Below are 21,838 nucleotides of genomic sequence, written 5' to 3'. Positions count from 1 at the left end.
CGCAAAGCAAGTTGCGCAGTAAAGAACGTGAAAGATGCAACAGGAAAATTGCACGTTGTCTACAAAATTAGGTTCCTAATAGTTGCTTTGTTTTGTTGAGTTTTTTGTTTGGTTTTTTTTGTTCTGGTTTTTGTTTATTTCGTTTGTTTCATTGTTTTTTGTATTTTTGTCTTTTCCATCCCACTCAGTTTTCACCCGGCCTGTCTAAATTCTTTAATCTTTGCCTTTGTTGCATGCTGGCGTGCAGAACCCACGGGTTAAAGTCCAGGAGCCTACACAAAGAGCCCAGTCTCCTCATGCAGTCTACAGTTTTGGAGAAAACCAAAGTACGGCCTGGGTACCGGGAAAGGAAATAGTAGAGATATAGGTCCTAATAAATCTGAATGACGTGATTTTTACAACAACTGTATGTTTCGTAGTTCTCCTTCGATTTCACTTGGTACACCTCTGTAGCTCCGTGGATCATGTTTCCCAGACAATGTGGTGTACATGTAGATGCATTTGGCTCAAACCAACAATAAAAAGTAATAAAAATTGTATCCTGGATCTTGAAGAGTTTCGCTTCCTTGTTAGCTCAACTATTACAAATCTCTTCAATTGCACATGAGATCTTTGCTTCTGTCAGGGTTTCTACGGTTCCTCTCTTGTTGGTGACATCAATAATTTTACAACTGTTCTTCTGCAGCCCAACTTTGTCCATCAGCGACACTAAATATGTTACAAAGGCAACAAAGGCAAAGATTTGAGAATTTAGACAGGCCGGGTGAAAACTGAGTGAGTTGGTCATTCTTTGTGCTTTTTCAAGTTGTGTGGATGGTGTGGTAACTGTTTGTTCCAGATTATCCTGAAGATTTAAATCAAAAGACAATACTATGTCGCTTTTTTTTTCCCCGCGAGCCAAACTTCTAGAGAAAACCAAAAAGAAGCTTCTGTTCTTAGATATACATAATTGTGCATGTATGGGTAAAGACTGAAAAAATGCATGAGCCCTTGGGACAATGCAGTCTGCTGTCTTCAAAAAATTTAGGACAAACTGCTCTCAAAATGATTTCGATCAATTCCTGTATTTCCATGTAGTTCTTGTGGTGAGTGTTGTTGTTGTTGTTGTTTTCTTTTTGTTTGTTAGTTTGTTTTTTCATTTAATGTATGACTGGCAATTATCTTAGTTTTGATTCTCATGTCCAATACACCCAATCTGACTCAGGAGACAAGTCATTCCATTTGAGTCAGGTTGAGGATTATTATTAAGCGTCTCGAAAATCGACTTGTAGTAAGACATTTCCACCTTAAGAGGCACGGTTTATTCAGATTTCCAGTATCGCAAGATGACTTAACCACTAATTAACTTCTGGTGGGTCGATTTGTGAACGACTCAACCCAATTTGGATGTATTGGACATTTTACCCTCAACATTTAATAATTAAAGATAAGTTATAATAAAAAATAAATAAACAAAATAATTTAAAAAGATAATTTTTCCCAATTTCTCGTAAAATACAAGGGTAATTTCACCACGTGCTTGAAGTGAATCTTACATTTGTATCTTCTAAATTTAACTATGCGGTATGTTTTAAAGCACTTTAAGCAATTCACCTCCTACAGCGGCCATTCTTTTATTTTCTTCTTCTGAGCTGGTCCACCTGCACCAATTCCTGCTAGCTCTTCTGGATGATAATCTTCCATGACTTCAAGGGACATAAATCCATCCATTTCGCCCGCAAAGAACGAAGGATTGTCCAATTCTACTGGTTCCCATTTTCGCTTCTTCCCTTTCGAATTCTTCTCTGTCACTATGGAGCAATGAACAAAGAGCTTTAATTGAGAAACTGAATCTAAACGTTTTTTTTAAATAACAAACAACCGTTTTGGTTTATCCCTAGAGAATTAATAAAAACACTCTCACGTCGTCTGCCATTATGGATTAGCCGCCAGAGAAGGACTGGATAAGAAATTGTACTGAGCGCATATTCAAACGAGAGTCATGCGCTGATTTATTGCTACATGACTTTTCTCCCTTCGCCGAGTTCACAGAAACCTTTGTGAAACGTGAATGAAAAGACTAACATGGCGAAAGAACACCGTACATTCAAAGAGGAGTACATTTATATTGAGCGCTTAAACGAAAACTCGTTTCTTATCAAGAAAGGCTTTGTCCCAAACATGAAGGTAAGTGAACGCGCGCCAAACATCAGATCGGAAGCTCAACTCCAGCTGAGTAGCGTGCGCGTCAAAATACACGTCTAACGATGTCATACTTGAGAATGTTGATAATAAGCTATGGTCATCGAAATAAATCCCCTTACACCTGCCATATCCGTCAAAGTAATTTCCTTCTTTGAAATAAGTTTTGTCACAAGGAAAATTGTTTCTGGGACAACTGGGCCCAGGAACCTTTTCTGCCCACGTTATGATCAAATCCCCGTCCCCTGCCCCCCTCCACGTCTCTCATGTCAGAACTATTTTCTTTTATTTGTTTGTTTGTTTCAATCAGTGAATTCACGAACTAAAGTCAAACCTGTCTTAGGTGGCACCGTATTGAGCACTTGCACTGTAGTAGACGCCATATTCCCCTGGGTGACTGCTTAATACAAGGTTGACTGAACTGGACAAATAAATTTTGTCCTCACTTCCTCCATCAAACCCAGATTATACCCATTATTGTCCCCATCCCCCTTAATTTCTCACCTTTTCCCCTAGTTGCAGACTGTGGTGTTTTGCTGGAAATTGTTGATACAAGAATGTCCTAATAAGTACTGGATTAGGATGTTCTGATTAATTAGTACCATGGACAAATTTTTACATTCTGTTTCAGATTCAGGACTTGAGGTGTACATTGCAAGTATTCAACTCTAAAGTTCAAACTATTCTTTTCTTTTTTTTCTTTAAAGGTTGAAGGTATCTTGGATATATAAACAAGCTGCTCAAAAAACTAATGTTTGATGAGCTGAAGCACTGGGCTGGAACTCAAGGTGCAGTACTCTAAACATCTGAAATATAATACTGTTGTATTTGCTGCATTTGTCTTATTCCTTTTATACAATTAAGTTAAATTGCTCTCCATGTATTGGTGGTTTCCTTCCTGGTGTAAGGCAGATTGCAAATGTTGCAGCTTTGCCTGGAATTGTTGATGTAAAAATGATCATAACTTTTTCTTGTTGAAATTACAACTTAGATTAATTGAGACTTGTTCAATCCTGGGCCCAGTTGTTTGAAGGCTGATAAGTACTAACCCAGGGTTAAATTTTAATCAGGGTATGTTTAATCCTTTGTTTAAAAGCCTTTTAAAATAATTTACCATAGATTTTTTAGGGCATCCAATCATCAAATTGCAGACTAAAGGAATTGTACATGTAGACTGAATTTCATTGGAAAGCTTTCAGATATGAAATCATATTTCACACTGACCATTAGTCATCTAAACTCAGCTTTTAACAAACTAACCCTGTACTCTTGGGAAGCAGAGAAAGTATAAAGTGGAGATGACAAAAGAGTTTCTTGCTATACAGTTTGTGTTTCCATAGCATTTTTACACAAAGATGTCACTTAAAGTGATGCCAAATAGAGCATTCAGTTATCTAGTTAGATCCAGTTAGATCCAGTTAGATCCAGTTAGATCCAGTTATTTCATGCACAATCTTGAGAACACGTGCAAATCAGTTTTTCTGCTTTAAGCAAAAGCCCTTAGAACTGTTTTTCTAGGAGTTTTCTTAAGTTCCTGTTTATTTCCCTCAAAAAACAGGAAAACTGAAAGCAAAAAAAAGCAAATAGAATTAAAAGGCTACATACATGATTTAAACTTTATGTGCTCTTATTTACCTCATCAATGGAGTTCCTAGGCCGCTCACGCAGATCACAACACAATGACTCAGTTTAATTCTAGCCATTCTAGAAATAACATTCCTTCACTTCTTCTTTGCTTATGGACTACAATGCTTTTACTGTCACTTTGATACCTATTTTTCGATGGTAAACCTTGTTTGAACAGGAAAAGAAAGCTGTTTAAAAGTGAAATCTGAGTGGAAGGAATCGCTTTCTACCATCGGAACACCATTGAAACACCATACAAACTTGTTTCCAATACCTCTAAATATGGTGCTGCAACCCTGTCAACCCTCTTTTTCACAGCACCCTTGCAACTCAGGTATCAAAGTGATGTCAAATTGTTGGCGGGACTGAAAACCCTGTTTCAACGGGAAAAGAAAGCTGTTTTAACAGTGAAATCTGACAAGTAAGAATCATTTTCCACCATACAGTAAATGAAAAATGAAAATGATAATCATAATGATTTGCATATTTAGTTCAGGGCATGAAATTGCACCTAATACAGGTGCCAATGTGACTAAATTTTTCACTTTGGCGACTAAATCCTGAAAATCAATCACCAAATTGGTGACTAGCATGTTTCATCATAACCTTACCGAGAGATTTAGTGAATTAAAAAGATTTGCAAAGATAAATCCATGGCAAACTTCCTCGTTGAGTTTGTTTTCAAAACACAGCACGTGCATCTCAATCGATGACTTGATGCCAGCTTAGACTTAGGTGAGCTTGAATGTTATTTATCATCCATCCTAGAGTTCACTTTGTAGCACTTTAAAGATCTTTTCCCCAGTCTAATTTTGGAGGGTCTATCTTGGACTGTGACAGTGTAAAAAAAGGTTTTGTTTGTCTTTGAAAATGGCGACCAACTTTTTTTGAATTGGCAACCACTTTGAAGAATTTAGGAGCCTAGTGACTATCAGAAAAAAATATTAATTTCACGCCCTGTAGTTAGAAAGAAGTAGTCAGCTTTAGGGGTTTTTAGGCCTTTCAAATTCTGATTCGGTATTGTTTCATCATTCTTGTTCTATTATTTTATATCAGCGCTACTAGATTTGATCAAGTGAATTTGCTAGCTATCTTAGAATTTCATCTCTCCGCAGCCAAGAAGAATGTTGTGATTTACTTAAAAAAAGTATTATCTGGTCCTATCTGCTGTCTGGTGCATTGTTGAAAGCACTTAGCACATATTATTTCCTTTAATTTCGTTAGTTGAGTTCGTGTGCCGCTGCACAGTAAAGATAAATCGAGAAAGCCTGCCTGTTGGTTTGTTTGTTTGCACTTCACGAATGAATGAAGACACAAATAGTACAGAACAGAAATGAAGAAGCCCCCTTTTACTTTGACATAGTTTAAAAGTACCTTGAACTATGGAAAATCCCTCTTTGAACATTAACATGGTTTGAATTAATTTAAGCCATGAGTTCAACCTAGTATGGTATCTGGGATTGTGGCTTAGTCATCATTATGGGTGGCCGTCACCACCAAAAATACCAGGATGTCAAATAGATCAGTAAAAACAAAGCTGGTTTAAGGATCAGCTGCAGGACAGCATAGCTAATAAAGGAATGGCATGGCCAAATTATAGACAGTTTACTTTTCCTTCATGAAACAGAACACCCTAAACATGAATAGTTTAGCCAAATGATAAACAGTCTAGTTGCCCATGTCGAGTTGGAAATTGAAATTGTGAAATGGACTAGCTCAATTGCAAATATCTTAGCACTCGTTTGCAATACAGTAAACAAATGGTGTAGCATTGTGTCAAATGGCTCAGGGTAGTGTCAAGTAGTACAGCGTACACACAAACAGTGTAGTGTTGTGTGAAATGGCTCAGTGTAATTTTGGAGTTTCTTGATCACAGTGCAAATTTCAGGAAGGTAAAAATTACCTTATAATTAAAAAAAATATGTGTAAAAGACATTATAGTTAACTAAAACAATTCTACTGTATAAAATAGTGGGAAATGTTTGTTTCCCGTGTTTACACAAAAACTAGCAACTGTGCAGTGCAGAACCCAGCTAGTCTTGAACTCTTGAGGGAAGCAACAATTTGCTCAAGACATACAGCTGGGAGTTTGAGATAGTGGGGTAAATTTGTCTGTGAAACAGGAACAAGGGATGCTGCTCTTTGTTTGAGATAGGGAGTTTTAGATAGCTGAGTTCCAATGGCTATGACTGAGAAAAGCAGGGCAAATCCAAGGGAAATGGGTTTGAGTTCGAGATAGCAGGGTTCAACTGTACGGTATTTACCTGTGTATAATATGCACTTTTTTCTATAAAAATAACCATCAAAATCACAGTGTATTATATACAGATTCTATTGTTTGTCAAGCAGGTCCTAATTTGCATACGTTAAAAAGACAACAAAGAAAGTAACAAAAGCCTAGTAGTAACTGGTCTTTATTAGCTTGAGTTAAATAATCTACCAATGAAACATTTTCAATTTTGATCCACAAACACAACAAAGAAAGTAACAAAAGCCTCATAGTAATTGGTCTTTATTAGCTTGAGTTAAATAAGCTACCAGTGGTGCCTAACCTTGAAGGTATCTCACAGCATTCACAGCAAACAGTCACCAAATTAAGTATTAATGTGTCACAGCAATGCAATTTTTTAGATGTACATTTACTTTACTATTACTAGTAATAATTATTTTGTAAGGTGCAATTCCCAAGTGGCAGTTGTGACCACAACATGTGTGCACTTGCTTAATGGCAATTTTCACACAAAAATACCAAATGCTTCTACACTGCATGACCCTGTATGCATTATAGACATGTTGGTCTAAAAGAACATAAATATAGAGATTTTAAAAAGCATTTCACATTCAGAGGAATTTTGAATTATATTTGTGGCATCAAATATTGTGGTTTCTCTGATGTTGTCTTTGCAAGGGTCAGGTACAATAATTGTACACACAGGTACTTTACATTACTCAAAATTATTTTGAGTAATGTAAAGTACCTGTGTGTATACCTTCTCTAGGTAACCACACTATAAGAGATAAATTGAAGACATGAAATTTAGATTTCACCAAGTATGGCATAAAAAATATCTCCAAATGTTGTCTCTGCAACAGACAAAATACTGAGGAATGACCTGTAATTTGAATATTTAACCAAGTTTGAACTGTATGCAGTTGAACCTCTATTTAAGTGTCTATCACCCTTAAATAGATATTTTCAGAATCAACTCTATGCACATTGAATAGTTAAATGGCGAAATATTTCTTGTTTTTGAATTTACAAAATGCTAATTAGACGACGTCAACCTGGGAATTTGCCATTATTTCTATGCCAACTTACAATGTGCAGTATACAGCTTGAGGATAATTAATTTGATAAATACAAAAAATAAACTGTGGATAGTCAATTGATTGGTAAAAAATATTACTTGGAGGTGAAAACAAGTAGTTGTATAATAAATGATTCCCATGTTGACGTCATTAATTAGCATTTTGTAAATTTAAATCTATATAGCTCAATAACGTGACATTCAAAACAAATATTTCACCATTTAACTGTTCAATGTGTGTAGACTTGATTCTGAAAATATAATTGTATTTAAGGGTGGCAGGCACTTTTAGTGGCCATACTTTAATCAGTTACAGCCACCAACTATAACAGTCATTGATTAATTCTAGAACTGAATTGTGTGATGGCAGTAACTTCCAGACATGGTCTGTTCTCATTATTCAGTGGTGACAAGCCTCTTCTCAGTTGCCATGATTTAAATATTGTGTATTGTGTCAACCCAGAAGAATCAGGGAGCAGAGCCTTATTCAAATAAATCATGGTGAGTTTGTTGTACTTCCTTAGTGATCACCCAACTGTTCATTTCAGTAAAGCTGTTCAGATGGCGTATGACAGCTAAAATTTGTGTTAATGGTTTCTATGCTTTGCATTATTTAATTTAAAGGGGTGAGTGGAATAAAGCGTTGAGTGACTTCTGATCAACTGCTAGATTCTCCTTCCAGTTTATATTGTATATGCTCGTGTAACGAAGGGAGAATTTGGCTATAAATCAGGAGTCACCTAGGGCCTTATTCCAAACATTATTTTGAATAAGGCCCTAAGTGACTCCTGATCTGAAGCCAAATTGTTACATGAGCATATACAAGACAAACTGGAAGGAGAATCTAGCAGTTGATCAGAAGTCACTTAGGGCTTTATTCCAATCACCCCTTCATTTCGCACCGTAAAATTTCGAACACTACAAACACATGAAATTTGCTAAATTTTCGGTCATTTTTACTAAAAAAAGGTCTCTTAGAAAATTTTGGACAGCAATTTTCAGCTGGCATTTTTCGGAAAAATCACATTTTATTCCAAAGAATTTTCGGCTAAGTAAATTTTCAGCTAGAACATTTGAACAGGTAATATTTTTCTAACGATCTGTAGGTTTGTATATGTTTGATAAATACATGCGGCGTAATAATTTTTCCCACATACAGTACCGACAAGAACTATCCCCCACTAAAATTGCACCAAAAGCAGACCTGAGCAGAACATACTTTCTGAAGTGAACCCAACCAAACTTCAAGCCCATATATAAGCTATATAGGTATGTGCCGCCTAATAGGGTCGGGTTTTTGAGCCTCTGGATCCATAAATAGGGTGTCTTATTCGCGATTCTGGGTCTGCTCATGTTTGCACTGATGTTTGCATGTGAAGTGGGGGTTAGTTCCAGTCGGTACTGTAACTGCAACGACAGTCCAATCGGAGGGTTCAATCGGCGGTGAGGAAAGAGGCCTCACTACTCTATGTACAGTACCGCTCGCGTATACGTTAGCTGCGCAGGCGAATTTCATACGCTCCGACGCAGGGTAGTCAGACGCGTATATACGATTTTTTGCACGCTCGGTCGAAAAAAATGCGCGATTCATGTGCCTTTGTTATTCAGTGCTACAAGTTTCCTTTGTATTTCATTGTTGTATGAAACAATTGACTTCTAAGTTTGAAAAAGCGATGAGTAGACAACGGAAAATTTACATAATGAAATAAAAAGTACCGTGTTACACTATCGAATGTCGCGTCGCTTCGCGAATTTTTTGGATAACGTGTAGTAGCAGTAGATTGATGTTAAGCCTTCTGATCACCAACTACATTTATGATTTGTAACGTTCATATTTGTCATATTACAGGATATCCAAACTGAGCAGGAATTGTCCCCGGGCCCACCGACGTGCTGGCACACATTGGCTATATTCCTCGAACAGTCATTCAGTACGCTAAGTACCTTCTAAGAGGCAACAGTAACGTTGAACTTTTCATGGCCAAGGCAATTACTAATATTCTACAAGTACTAGAAGACGAAGCACTGTAGATTCCTGATAGGTGCAAACGTGTGCGCATCAGGTCACTAGCGATGATAAGTACTTGCAAGGCTAGTGGTATGTTTGAAATGAGGTGGTCACCATCAACCTTTTCCTGGTCTTGTTTGAAACCACCAGGATTCGATTTGAAAGAAGTATCCGTCGTTAACCCTCTGGTTGAAGAAGCTGTTGTGCAGTTTACGTTGGAAAATCCTAATTATTTGTTGGATGTAGTAAGTATTGATTTTTTTACTCTGGCGATCAAATCCTGGGGTGTGGGTCGATACTGAACTGACAGGGGGGCTCGGCCGTACCATTTTGTGGGTAAAATTCCAGATATGGTACTATTAAGGGGGGCTGTTGAAAAAAACAATTTTATAATTAACTTGGTACCATTTAGGGTGTCAATTGATTACTAATTGGAATCTGGTTACCGGTTACCGATTTCAGAATTTCAGTTACAGGTTACCGATTTCCCGTTTGGTAAACAAACAACATTTTTTCTATGCAAAACATTATAGTAACTGTGCTCGACTAGTACCTCGTCTATTAACAACAAATTAAGCGCTAGAATGAGCAGACAATCAAAACATGTCGAATTCTTCATGACACATCTGAAATCGGTAAACGATAGCCAGATGCCAATAAGTCAGTCAACTTATTTGTCATGTAAAGCAGAGTACAAAAATATCATTCTCGATCAGCTTTTCAGTCAACCCACAGTGCCTTTTATGGGTCATTTTTAGGGCCACAACCGAGCCCCCCAGCTGTCAGTTCAGTATGGGAGCCGAACTCCCCCCCCCCCCACCCCGCCCCACGGAGAACAAATCTGCAGGTCTATAGGCTGGTTAACCGCGGTCAAACGAGAGAAATTTGCAAAAGTTAAGCAAAGTACTTAAAGGTTAAGGTGGTCGTTTTCACTGTTTATTAAAGTTTAGTATATTGCCAACATATTTACCAAACGTTTTGAAGGTTTACCAAAAAAGTTCTAAACAGTGAACCGCAGAATCGTCGACGCCATTTTTCAACATAATTTGGATCAGGCGCAAAGAGTTTTGGTCAGTTTTCCACGGAAAAAAGCTCATCATTTTGAGAAAAATTAAAAGATAATAACGTGAACTAATTTTTTTTACTCATCCTTGCTTACATTAAATAAAATCCCACTGAATAAAACGAAAACCGCGTTGGACGTTTGACCGCGGTGGACTAGGCTGGATACATCCCTGCGTTTGGTAAATGAAAGAAATAATTATGGCTTCATTTACCATTCATTCAGCGTGTCACGCCCCAAAGCATAAAGTATAATGAGGCTCCATCTATTCATCAGGTGGATACCATAAAAGGCCTATCTGCAGGGAGACCTGGCAACTTAGTTGGCAAATATTGGGAGAAGCTGATATTTAGCAATCTCAAGGAATGTGTGAAAAATGAGTATTCCTTCAAGGAAGAGGCATGTGGTTCCACTGCTGCTAGTTCCTACTTAAATTTGTGTGGACATCAAAGCAAAACAGATACGAGAAAATCGATAGAACAGATAATTAGAGATAAATATAGTGCAATGATAGTCCATTGTCCTAATACCAACGCCTTTGACTTTGTCATCTTTGATGAATGCAACAAAATTCATGCCATTCAGGTAACCGTTCAAACCGCTGCGAAGAAATGTAACGACAGTGACTTTTTCAAGACTGAAAATATTCACTTTACGTATTTACTAGCGCCTTATAAGGTCGACGTCAACGCTATTAAATTGAAATAAAAGTTATATTATGCATATGTGGCGTATGGCTTGCGAATTGTAAATGGAGCCAGTTTTCTAACTCAGAAAGAATTGAGTACCGGTACTTTTCAATTTGGCGTCGGAGCCACTTGAAGATTTGTCTTGGCGTGGATTAATAAAACGGGTATTTCATCTTCAACATCTTTATTGCCCATGTGGAAAAAGGGACTTCCCTTCTCATGAGGCTTGAAAGAAACCACCCCGAACATACGGAAGATTGCTGAAGTTTACCCCCTCTTATTTTGAAACGAGCGCGGTGACCCCCATTTTTATTTCTGAACTTCACTTGTATCGATCTTTGTTTATGCAAGGTTTCAAAACTTTTCTCTAAGTCCCGAACTACCTTAAATTATATGCATTAATAATAAAGTAATTAAACTGTTATATATTACTTACGCGCATATAACGAGACGAGATTATACAAACAATGACGTGTCAAGAACTACAAAAGTAGTTCAAATTTTCGACCGCCATAGCGGACAAAACAAAACGAGGTCTGAATTGCCCTTATTCATAATGACGTCACATCAAAACAATCTATTGTTTAAACGCAAACAATCATGGTTGCGGGAGGGGGACAAAACAGCAACAACACCAAAAAAATTGAGATAAAATTCGTTTTATAGACCAAAGAAAAGCGGTGACAGCCATCAAGTGCAATAAATATTGCTTATTAAACATTAGTGCATCTCATATTTGAGTCCCAGGCCATTTGAGTTCAAACTTTTCTTACCAGAGCGAGTTTTAAACGAATTACTATTGTTCTAGACAATTCTGTCCCCCTCATAGACAAGCCCTGACGTCATCATGAAGAAGAGCACTTAAAAACAATAAACGGAATATTTATTGGACGCTAAAACAATTGAGAGTGAAATGAAGAACTTTCCTAATTAAGCATTGTAATATAGCATTTGTAGCATAGATTTCGTAATTCCAAAAAAGTATCCATCCCACTCCCGCCCCCCACGGATGGATTTTTTCACACAGCCCTTTGGAAACAACTTTTACAGATTAGAGAGTTACTCTAAATCTCACCCTAAATGGATAATTTGGGAGGGGAAGCTCTTGATCTTTTGAGTTCCTGTTTGTAATTTTCATAATTTAAAAAAAAAATAAATAAATACAGCGACCGTCTAATACACGAACTACTTTCCATGTCATACACTTAAAGACATAAATACGGGATTCGCGAAAGGAGAAGCCTTACGCCTCCTAGGACCAAATTCGTCACGCTCAACGTTTAACAAAAACTTACAGAGTTTCAAGTATGCTTAAAGAATAAAGAATACCGAGAATAAGGTTTTGAGAAACATATCTTTGGAGTTACTTAATGCGGAAGGGACAATATAACTGAGAACGAAAAAAATAGCGCGCACAAATGAAAATGTTACCTTTGGTAACACAATCTCATCCGGCTGTGCCAAACCTCAAGATGACCAAGAACATACAGATGGATAAATGACACCTTAAAAGTAATCTTTATTATCACATCGCAAACAAAAGTCCTTAAATAATATCCTTATAACAGCTAAGCTTTCAGGTTAGCAGATTTAAAGCGCAAGCAAAGGGCAGGACTCGCACAAGCCTATCAACACCTTTTAACCATCGACAACCTTCTGATTTCCGGTTATCCGGCGTGTTGCCGTGTGCATTGTAGACTGCTATTTATGAGCAAGTGACTCTTTTCGTTGCTCTAATTCATCTGTCCTTCATTCAGTGATCAAGTAAGAAGATTTACCATACAACACTCGCCATTAGTGAATTTCCTTTTACCTAGGAAAGTAGATTTACAACACAATTGAGTATACGATAGTAACGCTGTGTAACGCAACAATAGGCCTGCTCTTAGCCGTAATCGGTCTCAAACACTATCACTTAAAAAGCGAGAAACACATGTACCGTTTGAGAGCGTTTGGTCAGAGCCGTTGAAGTAGAATCAAAGCGGCCATCCAAATCTTTTAAAGGCTCCAAACTAAGACGTACATCAAACTTGACCTTCTCAAAAACCGGTCTCAAATTACTTACTGAAAAATAGTGACTGCGTTTGTCCTTGGGAACCGTAGAATACGGGACAAATACGTACAAAAAAATATTTTTGCAAATTCAAAATAAATCAAATTACATTTATCTATAATGAAAGGAAAAATGAACGGCCTAACTTTTACGGAATGTTCAGTCAAAATCTGCCGATTTTTGCTGCTTTCACCGCCATATTGAAAATGAAGCTACCACAATGCAACGCAATCGGAGTGCGCACACCGCCTGCATTTTACCGAATCGGCGTGACATTGTAAACTCTAGAAAACTATTCAGCAACAAAAATCGAAAATGGTTTTTCCATTCCGATAGATTATTCTCCCTATTGCCCCTGAAGAACCCACTTCGCAAACACACTAGTTTTGGAAAGAGTCTAGCAGCGTGGAGAAATTTAGCCGCGACTCAAATATTTCTCTTCCTGTTTCGCTCATCTAAATGCAACGCATTTTTTTGTTTGGATTACGTATCTCCAAACAAAAATAAAAAAAGGAAAAAGGATATCCTGTCGGAAATTAACGTATTTGTGTACATTATCGTTGAAAAGAAATGCTAGTCGCGTCTTTTACGACACCGTAAGCCCGCTCTGTACTTCGTAGAAGAACGAAAAACAAAGGAAATGTAGTTGGTAAACACACTTTTTGAACAGAAATGAAGTTCACTTAGAACTTAAACCCGAGAAAACTTCAAATATGTGACATTTATTGCCTAAAAAGCCATGTGCGAAGAAATACTAAATTCTGAATTTTTGGTCGTAATAGTGGCCGTTCAAAAAAAGTTGACCTTGAACTTTCTTCGGAGAAGAGTACGTTTCCTTGCGATAAATAAGGGTATTTGCTGTCAGATGCGATTGTTAACCGTGCGATGTACGACTAGTAAGTCTAAAAGCCGGTCAAACACGATTATTAAGGAGTTCGTACGCGATTAATAGTCGTACTAACCACGATTATTAATCGTGATAGAAGACGCTTTCAGACTATTAATCGGAAGAGATGCTATTTGCGATTCATAGTCTTATTTAAAGGACCTTTAAGCCAAATTATCCTAAAATTTTCACTCCGGAAATTAATAAAAACCTGTTCAAAGCTATCCGTACTTGCATTAGAAATGATCTATGACAGCAATGGTTCTCGAAATGCTCCGAACGCACACGCAAATCTTTTGGAAGAAACGTCCTTTCAATGGCATGAATCATGCACGTCAATAAATGTGGTATTTTGGCAGGGGATCCTGCTTGGTTTTTACCGGACTAGAGCACTCGAACGCTTCGCAATTAGCCATTTTGCTAGGGAAAACCCTTGGATAACCCCAACTACGAAAGTACGGAGCAACCATTACACGTCATCAACCCAAAATGCCTTGCGCACCTAAAAAGATGGAGAACGCGGGTAGTTCGAAGTTGCCGTGAAGGCCAGTTTTGAAGGCCGAAAAAAATTAACAAGGTTAGAGGTATGATAGAGAACAGTATGCATGTAAAATATGCATACTAACGTTGAGGCATGAAGTTTTATCTAACTAAAAAGGAGATTTAGACTACGGCACCTTAAAGGTGGCCTCATGGTTAGTGCGCTCGACTCCGGATCGAGTGGTCCGGGTTTGAACCCTGGCCGGGGTCATTGTGTTGTGTTCTTAGGCAAGACACTTTACTCTCACAGAGCTTCTCTTCACCCAGGTGTACAAATGGGTAACAGCAAATATGCTGGGGGTAACCCTGCAATGGACTGGTATCCCATCCAGGGGGAGTAGCAATACTCCTAGCCGCTTCATGCTAAAGGAAACTGGAGTCAAGCACCGGCCCCATGTGCCACATGGGTCTGTATAAACGCTATACTTTACCTTAAAGGGGGATTTGCAAATAACCTCTTAGAGTTTAACTGTTAAAGAGATACTTTGGACATAATAAAGACACATTACCTCCATTAAGCGTCTTCATAATTTTCTTGTATGATCCCACTTCCTCTGGGGCCAACAAGAACGACACTCAGACCTTCCCTGCTTACTCTAGCTGTCCGTCCATTGCGGTGAATGTAAAGCTGTTAACGAACACAGAGAAAGAATTTAGGAACGCAGGATCACATGAGATGGTTGCGCTAAAGTTAATACTTACATTGTGGTTAGATCATTACACAACAGTTCACTATTAAATGAGATACAACTGAGGACGATAAACAATGACAAGCTGCTCCTCTCATATAAACTGCATTTGGAGAACAGAGTCAATTTTTTTTCCTAAATCAAAACTCATTAACTTAAATGAATTACATTTTGATTTCGGTAGGTGAACCTCACACATTAACTCAAATCGGAAACAAAACAAAGATTTAGAAAATGAAGATTTAGTTATAAGTAAATAAATGCAATAAAATAAATTTAGAGGTTTCTGGTTGAGCTTCTCTTACAGTTGAGACTTGTAGCCCACACCTTGGTCAACGCGCATGGTTGGTTGAAGCAGCGTGACTTCCGAAGCCTTTTGTCAGGGTAGAGTTTTGCCGAGAATGAAAGCAATGCCGCCAAAAAGCAATCGCTCCCGTTCCCGCCTGCCGCACAGGCTAACCAACTGCACAAGCTAACCAACCTTACACACATACTTACACGTACTTACATCAAGGTCCTTCGGAACTTGATAATGAATTACATGCTCAACACCTGGTATGTCCAAACCTCTCGCAGCCACACCTGTAGCCAGAAGTAAGCCACTCGCACTTTGCTTAAATCTAACAGGCAAGAAAAAAATCAGCAAAACTTTCATTTGCTGGTGTAAGTCCTATCGAGCTTTAAATATTCTCTGAGGGAGGAGAGGGGCGGGTTTTAATCAGTCATGGCGACCCAGTTATAGTCTATAAATAAAGGAAATTCCATTGGTCGGTTAGTTCGTAAACTATACTCACTGTATGTTTTGTAGTTCTCCTTCGATTTCACTTGGTACACCTCTGTGGCTCCGTGGATCATGTTCCTAGACAGTGCGGTGTACGTGTCGATGCATTTGGCTCAAACCAACAATAAAAAGTAATAAAAATTGTATCCTGGATCTCGGAGTGTTTCTCTTCCTTGTCAGCTCAACTATTACAAACCTTCTCTTCAATTACACATGAGATCTTTGCTTCTGTCTACGGTTCCTCTCTTGTTGGTGACATCGATAATTTTACAACTGTTCTTCTGCTGCCCAACTTTGTCCATCGGTGACATTAAAAATGTAAAATGCAAAGAGTATTGCTGTTAACAGAAGAACACAAGGCGATCAACTTAATCATGTTTAACTAAGATGTTAGATAACAGAGACAAAAGCAAAACAACACAATACAAGCTTCGACACACTTCATAAAGCAGCAAATTTTCGGGTTTTAAATGATGGATTATTTAAATCATTTCATTCCTTAAGTAATAGCTAATAAAATAAGTTGATACTATCTCTAGCCTCTATTACTCTGAGTCAAATAAGCCATGATTTACCTAAGCCTTCTTCACTAGTGATCTTCTTTTCTTTTCCTTTCCCATTAAACGACTTTGGAAGAGTTAAAGTTGCAGAGAAAATAAACTTCTGTAGATGTCTTCGCTTTGCAGTTCCCTCATCTTCATCATTATCACTGCGAAAAGGAAACATTAAAGTTAAAATTTGATAAAAAGAGAGTCATTTACCTCAGTTTACAGGTTGACAGTCATGAAAACCATTAGTTTCAGAAAGAGAAGCCTGAAAGAAATTGAAGCTCCGATGGAAATTGAAGTCCATTGCCTCTTTCTTTGAATGAGCTCCAATATAGAAGATAATTCTTGAAAGTGGCCTTGCTCGACCATTCGGTCTGCCTCGTCAATCACAAGATATCTCAAGTGCTCCAAACGGCATGCTCTTAACCCTAAAATTAAACGCCGCCAGAAGATATCTCTAGAATCATCCATTTGATAGAAAGAGGCTACACTCCAATTTAACCGTTGGGTATACGAAAAAGAAAAAAAACGCCCGGCACTGATGTTTACAGAGCAGTAGAAAATGCTTACAGCTGTAATTATCATTTTTTACGGCGTTTTACGAACGGAAAAACTTAAACGACATTCGAAATCCAAATTCATGCTGAAAACTACACAGGACAACCGATCTCATGAGAAACATACCTACATGTACAAGTGTGTGTCTACTGTTTCAGATCTCTAAAAGAAAGTGAATCAGTACAACTTATGATACATGAGGTACTTACCTCGGAAATCAAATCCCACAGTCTTCCCGGGGGTGGCTACTATTATCTCAGGACACTTGTTTAAAAGCCTCTGCTGTTTTTCAGGTGCCATTCCTCCAACCACAGCAACAATCTTGAAAAAAAGGAATTGTTTACTGATTCAAATGATCTTGAGGTACTTTGTTTGGTGGGTATTTCTCCGATAAAAGATAAAGTTCAAACAGGACTAGAAGGGGTGGCAAGGGAGTGGAGGGTAGGGGTTAAATGGTACATCATAGGGGCTGGGATTGTAATTCTCTGAACAAAAGGGTTTTTATATACTTTGCTGGTGAAGGTACCAAAAAACAATAGAGTTTATGTTTGAGGGAATAACAATGTTTTCAGCACTAACTCATCATTATTTAAATTGCTTTAAAGCCTATTGTGGCTACAAATTCATGTTTCCCCCAAAAAATTAAAAAATGCTTTCCAAACAAGAGATAGGTTTGCATTCTGCTCCACTGAAAAGAGGAGTATTGAAGGCTCAGGAAACAAAATTGACTTGGGCCAATAAAAATAAAGAAATAATTGAGTTTCTAACAATGGGAAAACAGAAACTAACTGTGGAGGTGACTTCCAAATTGTCAATTTAAGTACATGATGTTACCTCTAAAGATGTGTGTTTTGCAGCCTGTTTAAGATGATTCTTTATTTGTATAACCAATTCTCTGGTTGGTGTCATTATCAACGCCAGGAGTGGTTTCTTGAGCTTGGATGTTCCATTACCAGTTTCTGTGGCTTCTGTAGCATTATTTTTGGTAGTATTTTCTGTAGTTTCACCTGCTTCTTGATTGGACTTGTGGCCAAGCATATGGGTGAGAATTGGAATCCCAAAGGCTAGTGTTTTACCCCTGAACCCTAGTAAATACATAAAATTAAAATAAATTAACCATCAGTCAGTCAGTCAGTCAGAGCTCTCTCTCAAGAGGTACACTATACACATACTTTCAGCTCAACGGCCCTCCTCAAGAGTGCTTTTACATAAGTCATATTTATAATTATTCAACAATCACTTAGTACTTAGACATTAATTCAGGTCAAAGACCAGCTCTAAAGAAACAGAAACTGTTTGCTATAATGTGTGGCAAAGTCTTCTAACACATAAATGAGCTAGGTGTACATCATAGTAGACACACGTACATGTTGAAAAATTATTTTTTTCCTCTCTCTCTTGCTTTTCAAAAAAAAAAAAAAAGAATTCTTCAAAATAGTTGTGAAACCAAGCACACAAACAGTACACATAAAAAAAGAGACCTCCACCAATCTAACTGCTCTGATTCAACTCACTGTTTCTGCTACACCAATGATGTCCCTGCGGTGGAATATTGCAGGTGGAAGGGAGAAAGTCTGTATAGGGGTTGGTGTAGTAAAATTTTGTTCACTGATTCCTCTCTGAACTTCTTTGGGAACACCAAGGACTTCCCAAGCACTCATATCTACCATGGGCTCTAAAGTTTAGTTCAATCAAAATAAATGTCCTTTTTTCAAGTTGTGTGGATGGTGTGGTAACTGTTTGTTCCAGATTATCCTGAAGATTTAAATCAAAAGACAATACTATGTAGCTTTTTTTTTCCCCATGAGCCAAACTTCTAGAGAAAACCAAGAAGAAGCTTCTATTCTTAGATATACATAATGGGTAAAGACTGACAAAATGCATGAGCCCTTGGGACAATGCAGTCTGCTGTCTTCAAAAAAATTAGGACAAACTGCTCTCAAAATGATTTCAATCAATTCCTGTATTTCCATGTAGTTCTTGTGGTGAGTGTTGTTGTTGTTGTTGTTTTTTTTCTTTTTGTTTGTTTGTTTCTTTTCTCATTTAAAGTATGACTGGCAGTTATCTTAGTTTTGATTCTCACGTCCAATATATACACCCAATTTGACTCAGGAGACAAGTCATTCCATTTGGGTCAGATTGAGGATTATTATTAAGTGTCTTGAAAATCGACTTGTGGTAAGACATTTCCACATTAAGAGGCACGGTTTATTCAGATTTCCAGTATCACAAGATGACTTAACCACTTATTAACTTCTGGTGGGTCGATTTGTCAACAACTCAACCCAATTTGGATGTATTGGACAACCCTCAACATTTAATAATTAAAGATGAGTTATAACAAAAAATAAATAAACAAAAAAAATTTAAAAAGATAATTTTTTCCAATTTCTCGTAAAATACAAGGGTAATTTCACCACGTGCTTGAAGTGAATCTTACATTTGTATCTTCTAAATTTAACCATGCGGTATGTTTTAAAGGACTTTCAGCAATTCACCTCCTGCAGCGGCCGTTCTTTTATTTTCTTCTTTTGAGCTGGTCTACCTGCACTAATTCCTGCTAGCTCTTCTGGATGATAATCTGCCATGACTTCAAGGGACACAAATCCATCCATTTCGCCCTCAAAGAACGAAGGATCGTCCTATTCTACTGGTTCCCATTTTCGCCTCTTCCCTTTCGAATTCTTTTCTACCATTATGGAGCAATGAGCAAAGAGCTTTAGTTGACAAACTGAATGTAAACGCTCTTTTAAATAACAAACAACCGTTTTGGTTTATCCTTAGAGAATTAATAAAAACAATCTCACTTCGTCCGCCATTATGGATTACCCGCCAGAGAAGGACTGGATATGAAATTGTACTGCGCGCATATTCAAACGGGAGTCATCCGCTGCTTTATTACTACATGGCTTTTCTCCCTTCGCCGAGTTAGCTGAAACCTTTGTAAAGCGCGAATGAAAAGACTAACATGGCGAAAGAACACCGTACATTCAAAGAGGAGTGCAGTTATATTGAGTGCTTAAACGAAAACTCGTTTCTTATCAAGAAAGGCTTTGTCCCAAACATGAAGGTAAGTGAACGCGCGCCAAACATCAGATCGGAATTTCAACTCCAGCTGAGTAGCGTGCGCGTCAAAGTACACGTCTAACGATGTCATACTTGAGAATGTTGATAAGCTATGGTCATCGAAGTAAATCCCCTTACACCTACCATACCCGTCAAAGTAATTTCCTTCTTTGAAATAAGTTTTGTCACAAGGAAAATTGTTTCTGGGACAACTAGATTTTGTTCTCCCCCTCTTCCCCACCTTTTCTGCCCACGTAATGATAAAATCCCCTCCCCCTTCCCCTCGTCCCCCCTCCACGTCTCTCGTGTCAGAACTGTTTTCTTTTTTTTTTCTGTTTCAATCAGTGAATTCACGAACTACAGTCAAACCTGTCTTAGGTGGCACCGTATTGAGCACTCGCACTGTAGTAGACGCCATATTCCCGTGGGTGACTGCTTAATACAGGGTTGACTGAACTGGACAAATAAATTTTGTCCTCACTTCCTCCATCAAACCCAGATTATATCCATTATTGTCCCCATCCCCCCTAATTTCTCTCCTTTTCCCCTAGTAGCAGACTGTGGTGTTTTGCTGGAAATTGTTGATGCAAGAATGTCCTAGTTAGTACTGGATTAGGATGTTCTCAATAATTAGTACCATGGACAAATTTTTACATTCTGTTTCAGATACAAGACTTGAGGTGTACATTGCAGCTATTCAACTCTGAATTTCAAACTATTCTTTTCTCTTTTTTTCTTTAAAAATTGAAGGTATCTTAGATATATAAATGAGTTGCTTGAAAAGCAAATGTTTGATGAGCTGAAGCACTAGACTGGAACTCAAGGTACAGTACTCTAAACATTTGAAATATAATACTGTTGTATTTGCTGCATTTTTCTTATTCCTTTGATACAGTTAAATTAAATTGCTCTCCAGGTATTGGTGGTTTCCTTACTGGTGTAAAGCAGATTGCAAATGTTGCAGCTTTGCCTGGAATTGTTGGTGTAAAAATGATCATAACTTTTTCTTGTTGAAATTACAACTCAGTTTAACTCAATCTTGTTCAATCCCAGGCCCAGTTGTTCAAAGGCTGATAAGTGCTAACCCAGGGTTAAATTTTAATCAGGGTGTGTTTAATCCTTGGCTTAAAAGCCTTTTTAGAATAATTTACTATAATTTTTTTAGGGCATCCAATCATCAAATTGCAGACTAAAGGAATTGTACATGTATACTGAAGTTCATTTGAAAGCTTTCAGATATGAAATCAGATTTCACACTGACCATTAGCTATCTTAACTCAGCTTTTAACAAACCGGGCACCCTGTACTCTTGGGAAGCAGAGAAAGTATAAAGTGGAGATGACAGAAGAGTTTCTTGTTATACAGTTTGTGTTTCCATAGTATTTTTACACAAAGATTTCACTTAAAGTGATGCCAAATAGAGCATCCAGTTATCCAGTTAGATCCAGGTATCCCATTATTTTAGAATGTGGGTTTATTGAACTTTCTCTGTGGTAAAAGTTTTATTTCCTTCTTAATAAATTTAGGAAATTCTGAAATAGTATGTGTAGAATACTAATATCATAATATCCTTCTCAGGGAAAATGCACACATTTTTTCCAGGCTAATGAAGTCTTGAAAAAAGTACTTTCAGAGACAATATCATCCATCTCTAGATGAATTTGTCATCTCTGAAAGAATTTGTCATATCATCAATCAGACTTTATGAATGACAATATACCCCCAGCCAGAGAAATTTTTGATCACTTCCCTTTTGTTGAAATAACAATAACAAAGAAGGCTATGTATCTCCGTTTTTATTCTGAAATGTTGATTCGAATTTTTTTGCTTGGCCCTCAGAGA

At 37.7% G+C, this 21,838-nt stretch overlaps 1 protein-coding gene and 1 long non-coding RNA gene across 2 annotated transcripts; both read right to left on the bottom strand.

The window, feature by feature from the left end:
* Positions 1-12,379: 12,379 nt before the first annotated feature.
* On the bottom strand, positions 12,380-16,328 carry LOC149045482 (uncharacterized). The gene is made up of 4 exons (XR_016187268.1): positions 16,021-16,328; positions 15,552-15,663; positions 14,864-14,982; positions 12,380-12,688 (listed from the first exon to the last, which is right to left on the bottom strand). It is a non-coding gene; the product is annotated as an uncharacterized LOC149045482 (long non-coding RNA).
* Positions 16,329-17,764: 1,436 nt separating this feature from the next.
* Positions 17,765-18,685, bottom strand: LOC149045481 (uncharacterized). The gene is made up of 2 exons (XM_089208241.1): positions 18,445-18,685; positions 17,765-18,015 (listed from the first exon to the last, which is right to left on the bottom strand). Exons 1-2 carry the CDS (start codon positions 18,598-18,600, stop codon positions 17,995-17,997), a joined length of 177 nt encoding a protein of 58 aa, XP_089064367.1. The 5' UTR covers positions 18,601-18,685; the 3' UTR covers positions 17,765-17,994.
* Positions 18,686-21,838: the final 3,153 nt, after the last annotated feature.

This window comes from Pocillopora damicornis, chromosome 5 (genome assembly GCF_964200805.1).
Source record: "Pocillopora damicornis chromosome 5, jaPocDami1.2, whole genome shotgun sequence".
NCBI lineage: Eukaryota > Metazoa > Cnidaria > Anthozoa > Scleractinia > Pocilloporidae > Pocillopora > Pocillopora damicornis.
This window is presented reverse-complemented; position numbering and strand designations above follow the sequence as displayed.

What these genes read in the sequence shown, in the direction of transcription:
- LOC149045481 (XM_089208241.1), bottom strand. Translation starts at nt 18,600, where the DNA reads ATGGTAGATATGAGTGCTTGGGAAGTCCTTGGTGTTCCCAAAGAAGTT. An exon ending in TCATTGGTGTAGCAGAAACA is followed by an intron (nt 18,016 to 18,444) that starts GTGAGTTGAATC and finishes TGTATTTACTAG; the next exon opens with GGTTCAGGGGTAAAACACTA.